Source organism: Electrona antarctica (genome assembly GCF_951216825.1).
Source record: "Electrona antarctica genome assembly, chromosome: 13".
NCBI classification, from domain to species: domain Eukaryota; kingdom Metazoa; phylum Chordata; class Actinopteri; order Myctophiformes; family Myctophidae; genus Electrona; species Electrona antarctica.
This window is the reverse complement of record NC_136794.1, coordinates 2,919,281-2,929,280: the sequence shown is the minus strand read 5'-3', so window position 1 is coordinate 2,929,280 and position 10,000 is coordinate 2,919,281. Positions and strand designations below refer to the sequence as shown.

At 46.2% G+C, this 10,000-nt stretch overlaps 1 protein-coding gene across 1 annotated transcript in view; it reads left to right on the top strand.

Annotated features, from left to right (window-relative positions):
* Positions 1–10,000, top strand: part of kalrna (kalirin RhoGEF kinase a) — a gene marked incomplete at its 3' end in the record, with an annotated part of 163,675 nt that overhangs the window by 88,226 nt on the left and 65,449 nt on the right. Inside the window, exons 39-40 of the mRNA XM_079518619.1 lie at positions 2,041–2,119; positions 2,634–2,801. Of these exons, the coding sequence (XP_079374745.1) occupies positions 2,041–2,119; positions 2,634–2,801 (247 nt within the window). The remainder of the gene's footprint in view (positions 1–2,040; positions 2,120–2,633; positions 2,802–10,000) is intronic.

Here is a 10,000-nt window from a genome sequence, read left to right as displayed (position 1 = left end):
TCTGTATCTCCACAGACATAGAAAGGTAGACGCCTCCTTCGGCTCCGGAGCGTCTGTATCTCCACAGACACTGAAAGGTAGACTCCTCCTTCGGCTATGGGGCGTCTGTATCTCCACAGACACAGAAAGATAGACGCCTCCTTCGGCTCTGGGCCGTCTGTATCTCCACAGACATAGAAAGGTAGACGCCTCCTTCGGCTCTGGGGCGTCTGTATCTCCACAGACACTGAAAGATAGACGCCTCCTTCGGCTCTGGGCCGTCTGTATCTCCACAGACACAGAAAGGTAGACGCCTCCTTCGGCTCTGGGCCGTCTGTATCTCCACAGACATAGAAAGGTAGACGCCTCCTTCGGCTCTGGGCCGTCTGTATCTCCACAGACACAGAAAGGTAGACGCCTCCTTCGGCTCTGGGCCGTCTGTATCTCCACAGACACCGAAAGTTAGACGCCTCCTTCGGCTCTGGGCCGTCTGTATCTCCACAGACACAGAAAGGTAGACGCCTCCTTCGGCTCTGGGCCGTCTGTATCTCCACAGACACTGAAAGGTAGACGCCTCCTTCAGATCTGGGGCGTCTGTATCTCCACAGACATAGAAAGGTAGACGCCTCCTTCGGCTCTGGGCCGTCTGTATCTCCACAGACACAGAAAGGTAGACGCCTCCTTCGGCTCTGGGCCGTCTGTATCTCCACAGACACTGAAAGGTAGACGCCTCCTTCAGATCTGGGGCGTCTGTATCTCCACAGACATAGAAAGGTAGACGCCTCCTTCGGATCTGGGGCGTCTGTATCTCCACAGACATAGAAAGGTAGACACCTCCTTCGGATCTGGGGCGTCTGTATCTCCACAGACATAGAAAGGTAGACGCCTCCTTCGGCTCTGGGCGTCTGTATCTCCATAGACATAGAAAGGTAGACGCCTCCTTCGGATCTGGGGCGTCTGTATCTCCACATACATAGAAAGGTAGACGCCTCCTTCGGATCTGGGCCGTCTGTATCTCCACATACATAGAAAGGTAGACGCCTCCTTCGGATCTGGGCCGTCTGTATCGCCACAGACACAGAAAGGTAGACGCCTCCTTCGGCTCTGGGCCGTCTGTATCTCCACAGACACAGAAAGGTAGACGCCTCCTTCGGCTCTGGGGCGTCTGTATCTCCACAGACATAGAAAGGTAGACGCCTCCTTCGGCTCTGGGCCGTCTGTATCTCCACAGACACTGAAAGGTAGACGCCTCCTTCGGCTCTGGGGTGTCTGTATCTCCACAGACACAGAAAGGTAGACGCCTCCTTCGGCTCTGGGGTGTCTGTATCTCCACAGACATAGAAAGGTAGACGCCTCCTTCGGCTCTGGGGCGTCTGTATCTCCACAGACATAGAAAGGTAGACGCCTCCTTCGGATCTGAGGCGTCTGTATCTCTTGGCCATTTGACCACAGGGTCACAATGCGTTGCATCGCAACACATTGTGAGCTTGTAGTTCGGCTTTGTTTAGCAAAGAGATTTGGTGTAGATTGAAAAAGAACAGCTCATGTAACTAAAGTGAATGCCGGTACAGGTGTTCAATATACCTTGTATTCAATGGTGCAGGGCATAGACCCACCCCTCTGTGCCCAGAAAAGCATTCTCTTCCAGGCTACTGTAATAAGTATCTCTCTCTCTCTCTCTCTCTCTCTCTCTCTCTCTCTCTCTCTCTCTCTGTGTCTCTCGCCCAGCTCTCTGGAGGTTGTAAGTTATCTCTCTCTCTCTGTGCCTCTCTATGTCTCTCTCCCAGCTCTCTGTAGTTTGTGAGCTAACGGCAGTTCTCTCTCTCTCTGTGTCTCTCTATGTCTCTCGCCCAGCTCTCTGGAGGTTGTGAGCTAACTCTCTCTCTGTGCCTCTCTATGTCTCTCGCCCAGCTCTCTGGAGTTTGTGAGCTAACGGTGGTTCTCTCTCTCTGTGTGTCTCTCTATGTCTCTCGCCCAGCTCTCTGGAGGTTTTGAGCTAACGGTGGTTCTCTCTCTCTCTCTCTGTGTGTGTGTGTGTGTGTCTCTATGTCTCTCGCCCAGCTCTCTGGAGGTTGTGAGCTGACGGTGGTTCTTCAGGACTTCACAGCAGGGGGCGCCACTGAGATGTCCATCAGTACAGGTGAGACCATAGAGCGTCCCTTCAGGTGCAGCCCCCCCACCCTTACATTATGTGAAGGTCGGGGCAGCATAACATTGTGTCTATGGGGCATGTACTTTTTAAATAACCATAACTTACTCCATTTTCAACCGATTTTCAAATGGTTTGGTTTGTTATAAACGCCAGAGACGCCCGCATACGCATATGCTTTTATATGACGTTCCTAAATAATATTAAGCAGATAAGCATAGCCACGTTGACAACGTTTGTATTAAACCAACCCGTTTGTAAATCCGTCAAGATTTGAGCGAGTTTTTTTTGTTTTTGTTTGAGCTGCCATAGAACATACTGTACTGTAGCCCCTCAGAAAGATGACCGCCGGGTGAACTACGTCAGAGACTCCGCCTTGAGCCATCTAGCCTTTTATATATGTCTATGGTTGCGGGTTTAGTGTTGTGTGCCATGTGTCCTCCAGACCACACGGTGGAGCTGTTGGATAGCGTTTATTAGCGTTGCTATGCCATGTGTCCTCCAGGGCAGACGGTGGAGCTGTTGGAGCGCTGTCCCGCCGAGCGTCCAGGATGGTGTCTGGTGCGCAGCACGGAGCGCAGCCCCCCCACCGAGGGGATGGTTCCCACGGCAACGCTCTGCCTGTCTCACTCCCGCTCCAGCGTCGACATGGACTCCTACTACACCTCCAGAGGTAGGAGAGGAGAGACAGACAGACGGGCGCCTGTCTGTCTGTCAGAGTCAGACAGCCATATAGGGTGGATTGACCTTATTGGACTAGAAAGCTCAAGTGGTTCCCAAACTATTACATGTCGAGGACCCCCGATTTGACACTCATTAGCCCGCGGACCCCCATTTGAATATACACCAGGGACCCCCAAAAGAGAAGATCTTTATGGCTCTAGCAGAGATTCTCAATTCCCAGTTTGACATACGGACCTCCATTTAATGGCATTTCTATCTCTGGGACCCCCAATTTATATTGTAAAATCACTGTTAGATAGATAGATAGATAGATAGATAGATAGAATACTTTATTGGCAGTTTAAGAAAATTACAGAAAATGACATCATTTTAAAAAAACGGCAAATGGACTTAGACACAAAAAAGCCTTAGCTTGTTTCCATTGTGGTCCACTTTGTAACATGAAACTATGTTAATTTAACTCAGAGAGTGTACACATGGAAGGGTCCATTTGGTTCCATTTGTACGCTCTCTGAGTTACAGACTCAGGGTCCATTTGGTTCATTATCTCTAATTTAGCTAGGGACCCCCTGGAACTCCCTCAAGTACCCCTAGGGGTTCCCGGACCCCACTTTGGGAACCCATGTGCTAGGAGACATAATTGCATGCAGAATGGGTTTAGTTGGAGCCATACTGATGTTTGTCCTGTTGGGGGCGCTGTTGGGCCCGTTAACTCACCACCCTGTTGTGCTGTTCTTGTGCTTTAAAAACAATACAAATGATTTGATTTTATGGAGCACAGCATAAAAAACAATACAACAGATTAAAATGTATTGAGCACAGCATAAAAAACAATACAACAGATTAAAATGTATTGAGCACAGCATAAAAAACAATACAAATGATTAGATTTTATTGAGCACAGCATAAAAAAACAATACAAATGATTAGATTTTATTGAGCACAGTTTTAACAATACAATACAAAAGAGAACACTTCGTCCAAAGGGCTTATATGAGGCTAACTACAGTATGTGTGACATTATAAAAACATTTAGAACATGATTTAAAAAATATATAGAATCTCTCTCTCTCTCTCTCTCTCTCTCTCTCTCTCTCTCTCTCTCTCTCTCTCTCTCTCTCTCTCTCTCTCTCTCTCTCTCTCTCTCTCTCTCTCTCTCTCTCTCTCTCTCTAATATGTTGACATTCTTGTAGTCTTATCAAGGATGACCAAACCTCAAACATTGTGTTTCCCCTTGTCATAACATCTGGCACACACGTGTGTGCGCACACGCACACACACACACACACACACACACACACACACACACATGGACGGAGCCTGTAGATCAGCTGTTTGTTTATATTTCCTGAAAAGTAACTGTTTTGGACATACAAGGATGGTTGATTGATTGATTGATTGATTGATTGACTGATCAAATACTTTATGAACAAGTTCCAAACAGTACAATAAAATTAGAATTACTCAAGCAATGCTAAATGGATGTCGCAAGGAAACCGTGTGTGTGTGTGTGTGTGTGTGTGTGTGTGCATGTGCGCGCGTGCGTGCGTGCGTGCGTGCGTGACTGTTCGTGTGCGCATGCGTGCGTGTAATGGGGACAGAACTGCAGATGGCCAGTTTTGCATGTCTGATGACGGTTGATATCAAACTGTGACTAGGCAAATATCCAGGCACACACACACACACACACACACACACACACAGTGGGTTTGGATCGTCAGTTAATGTCCAAGAAGATTCAGGTCAGAACAGGAAGTAGGTTCTCGTCTATATAGAACAGTTGGTTCTCAAACTTTTTTTTCATGTCAAGGACGACGTACGCACGTGCACGCACACACACACACACACACACACACACACACACACACACACACACACACACACACACACACACACACACACACACACACACACACACACACACACACACACTCAGACATTATGAAACAACAGGTCAAATGAGACCTGGGGCGACAGTGGCTCAGCGGTAGAATGGCCCAGTTCGATCCCAGGCTCCCCCAGAGCGAGACTCTGAACCCCTAATTGCTCCCGATGTGCAGGTGGGTGCCTTGCATGGTTTGGATGAAAGTAATGCACAATCTATGTTAAGCGCTTTGGATGAAAGCGCAATATAAAAGCACAATTTTAGACCTAGCGTGACTCAGAGGCAGTGGCGTGCACAGATAGACACTAGGGGGTGCTAGAGCACCCCCTGCCCTTTTGGCAATGTGCCCTTTTAAAAAAAAAAAAAAAAAAAAAAACTTTTTTCCCCCTTTTTTTTTTGGATTTTTCAAAAATAGCAGACCTACAAGCTTGTAGATCTGCTATTTTTCAATAGCTAAAGCATAACACCAAAAGGGGTTCCCGCCCAAAATAGATTAAGGCAACCGGCCGGTTCCACGCGCTGCACAAGGTGCCCTTTTTTAACTTGAGCACCTGCCCCTCTAAATGTCTGTGCACGCCACTGCTCAGAGGCGTATCTACAATAAGGCGAGGGCAGGCGGCCGCCTGTCCAAATCCATTTCTGGCCTGGCCAAAATCCATACAATGAGAAAAAAAGAGGACAAAAACAAGACATGAGAACTATTAAAATGGACAGCTGATTGGCCGTTGCGGTAGAGCGCGACCCTCAATCACCCATTGGAATGTAAATGCATGCCTTTCAGCCTTTGTATCCTACTCGTCTGGCAGGTATATCTCTTTGAAAACCTACGATTGTGCGCGGGGAGACGACAATTAACATTATCTTGCCTGGCCAAAACGTAATTCCTGGATACGCCACTGGCGTGACTTATTGCTTTTACAAAAAGCCAAATAATTCAAATGAGTGGAGGTAAGACATTTGCCTCCGAGATGTAGCGGAGTAGAAGTATTGTGCTACTATGTGGAAGTACTGAAAATTGGAAATACTCTCACTGTAAAGTGAAAGTATTTACTCATGTACGGTACTTGAATAAATGTATTTAATGACGTAGTAACCTTTTACATCACTGGTTATTGTTATTATGACTGCAGTGGAAACTGTGTGTGTGTGTGTGTGTGTGTGTGTGTGCGTGTGCGTGTGTGTGCGGGGGGGCGGGGCGGGGGCTGTGTGCGTGTGAGATCTTGTGACTTGGTAAAGTAGGTCTCCTCAGTTAGTCTGCAGGGCAGAGAGAGAGAGATAGGGAGAGGAAGGGAGAGAGAGAGAGAAACCAAAACACACCTTTTTAACGTTAAAAAAATACATAATAATAATCAAACATTTCAAAATTAATTTCAAACAATTTAAACCATAATCAAATAAATGATGCTTAGTACCTGTGGCCCGTCGGGAACAATGACCCCACCCGGTTCTGGGATCTGCTTTCTACTTTTGCTTCAGTACATTTTGATATGAGTACTGAATTTGATATGAATACTTGTTTACACTGCAGTATTAATCTAATCTATGCCATGATGATGCTATTAACCCATTTTGACCTGAGCTCAGATTCTAAAAATGTCTTCTACATCCTGACAGTTTTCTGAAAAAGCTATGTTTCTATATCAGTCGTTCTTTGATTTTTCAAAAATAGCAGACCTACAAGCTTGTAGCGCGCCACTCGGTGGCGCGCTATGAGCTTGTAGATCTGCTATTTTTCAATAGCTAAAGCATAATATGATGCTAACACCAAAATGGGTTCCCGCCCAAAATGGGTTAATTAAACCCTCCTTTGCCAAACACAAGAACACCAGATTTCATAATGAATCCAGAATTAATAATAATAATATTTGTACCGCATTATAGCTTCCGTCGCTAGCCACCGCTTGCTTGCTTCCATGGTGTGATGGCACCGGCGAAATCCAAAAACGCAATCTTTAGCTGCTTAATAAAACCTTAATTCGACCTCCCGCTTAGCATATTAGTCTACTTGCCAGCTCATAGAGCCCCATTGTTATGTTAGAAGTGTTGAGTATGGGTCCCCAGCATGTAGAAACTGATGTTAGAAATGTTGAGTATGGGTCCCCAGCATTCAGAAACTGATGTTAGAAATGTTGAGTATGGGTCCCCAGCATGTAGAAACTGATGTTAGAAATGTTGGCTATGGCCGTTTTGAGCCCAAGGAGTGTTTTTTGTGCAAAACTAATGATTGGAATGGATTCAGCATCATGAAAACCCCCTACTTAAAGCATGATTTTTTTCTATAGGTTGTTAATGGTATATTATGCCAATTGTGGTGGATGGATGGATGTGGCATAACTTGTTAGAAAGTGGGACACTGCAGCTGTTACCTTTATCTGGGCTAGGTGTGTGTGTGTGTGTGTGTGTGTGTGTGTGTGTGTGTGTGTGTGTGTGTGTGCGTGTGCGTGTGCGTGCGCGTGCGTGCGTGCTGTCTCACCTGCGCGTGCGTGCATGCTGTCTCACCTGCTGCAATGCATGAAGAGACACATCTCGCACCCGTGCGTGCACACACTCCCATACCCTCCTACCTACCTAGATAAGTGTGTGTGTGTGTGCGCGTACCCTCCTACCTACCTAGATAAGTCTCACTGTGTGTAGGTGTGTGTGTGCCACGGAAATTATTTGATTGGCTGAGCACGGAATGTAATGCATAATTAAGTAGGATGATAAGAGCGCCCCTCACACGAATGTGATTTTGTTTTTATTACATTTTGCTGCACAGAGTTGTGACATCAAAGTCAATCAAACTTATCTTTATTATAGAAAAACATATGGTTTTTTTTCTCAGGTGTTGTGAATGAAGTGTGAATGTGAAACTGATATGGTTTCATGATTCCCAAATCAGACCGCATCGACCAACGCGAGCGGAATAAACGGAGGTCTCCGTCCTATCAAATAGTAACGCTCAGGGCGGAGATTAATCACAGGACGGAACATTAATCATTTCACAACCGGGAGCCCCGCGACCCGACTACGGATAAGCGGTTGAAGATGGATGGATGGACAACCGGGAGCGCACGGCTCCACAGGCTGGGAGCATCTGTTGGGCAACATTCAATTGTCATTTCCGGTTGGGACGTCATCCAAAGTGGTCCCCCTCCAGTTTAGTGGATGAGATCGAAAATCTTAAAAAACGTGAATAACTCTTGATCTAAATCAATGCTTAACCAATTCTAACCAAAGATTATGTTTTTGACGGCCCATCGCCGGTCCCGTCGCTATAGTCGCGTTAGAAGTAATCATAGCTGCCGTTGTTGTCGATCCCCTCTGGGGTGTTTTGGCTACATCTAGCTACTAATAGCTACTTCCAAGATGGTGCCTGGTGCCACCTTGAAATAGGCCCTGAAGCTGCAAATCGCTGGGCGCTCTGATTTAATGGTCCTAAATACTGTACCCCCCGGGCATTCAGGGTGTTAACACAGTTGATGCTAAGGACGTGTATAGGCGTCTTTTTTTCCTTTTTTTCTTTTTGGTTGGACTCTCCTTCTGCAGTGTAGCTCCTTGTTGGTTTCACTTCCTTGTTTGTGGCTTTAAAATAATTGCTCGTAACTCCTAATCTAGGGAACTCTCCATGGTTTTGACCAAAAGGATAATGTTCTGTCTTCATTTCTGACTTCAGCATGCCTCTTGTTTTGGAATATTAACGCTTCTAGAGAGACTTTAGCGTGACCAGCGTGAGGTAAGAATGGAAAATTATGCCTCCCGGTACTTTCTGTATGAACACAACATAACGACACACACACACACACACACACACACACACACACACACACACACACACACACACACACACAATTGTACACATGTGGGGCACTACAGTAAGTGTTAAGCCCTAACCTCACCACAGGGTTCGCCATGCAACTGCTTGCAAGGTACTTTCAACCATTATTCCCAATGGCAAGGAGTTGCAGCTGGTGTGGGCCTTAGAGCAGTTTCAGAGAGAGAGAGAGAGAGAGAGAGAGAGAGAGAGAGATGTAAATATGTCTGACCATGTGATCATTTCTGGTTTCATAATCTCTGGTTTGATCAACACAGTTACAACAACAGTGTCAAGTCAGGACAGGTTGGCTGTGCGTATGTGTGCGTATGTGTGTGTGGCTGTGCGCGCGCGTTGAAAGGTGTGTGAGTGTCACATGAAGCAGAGCCATATATGCTTTCCAGGACATAGAAAAGTTCAAAGTAAAAATTATATACCTCAAGATTGTACTGTAAGATTGAAAACGTTTTCACGTCAAGGACCCCCAGATTTGACATGCATTAGTCTATACGGACCCCCCATTTAATGGCATTTCTATATCTGGGACCCCCAATGTATATTGTAAAAGCAAAGTTAATTTAACTCAGAGAGTGTACAAATGGTTCCATTTGTACACTCTCTGAGTTACTGACCCATAAGGGTCCATTTGGTTCCTAACTATCATTTAGCTGGTGACCCCCTGGAACTTCCTCAAGGACCCCTGGGGGTCCCCGGACCCCACTTTGGGAACCACTGCTGTATAGGAGTTTCACTATATTGTCGACTAAAACTAAGACGAAAGATGTTCGTCGACTGCCTTTTTTCACTGACGAAAACTAAATGGAAACTAACTGAAAACTAAGCTACGATGACAAAAACTGAGACTAAACATATTGACAATTCCCTCAACAAATACAAACTAGACTAAACGAATGTGACTAAAGCTAAATGAAAACCATTCAAGAGACTATATATGACTAAAACTAAAACCTACATTTGCTGTCAAAATCAACACTGGTTCCACCAGCCAGCCCTCAGGGTCGAAGTGTGTGTGTTTTTCAACCGTGTGCCAAAGTTACTCTGAAAGTGAAGTGAAACCAGCTCCGCATTACTGAGCACTCCTGGATTCTCTCTGTGTGTGTGTGTGTGTGTGTGTGTGTGTGTGTGTGTGTGTGTGTGTGTGTGTGTGTGTGTGTGTGTGTGTGTGTGTGTGTGTGTGTGTGTGTGTGTGTGTGTGTGTGTGTGTGTGTGTGTGTGTGTGTGTGTGTGTGTGTGTGTGTGTGTGTGTGTGTGTGAGAGAGAGAGAGGGAAGGCACCTCCCTCTCTTCTAACCCACTCATGTGTTTCCCCCGTTCTCTCTCTCTGTCTCTCTCTCTCTCTCTCTCTCTCTCTCAGTCTGGTCTAGTCCTTCTCATTGTTCAGATGGTGAAAGCTTATAGAGAGAGAGACAGACAGACAGACAAGTTTTGGATCTATACCGTTTTTGGCATTGGGGTCTGGGGTGGCCCTGCGTACGTGTGCGTGTGAATCC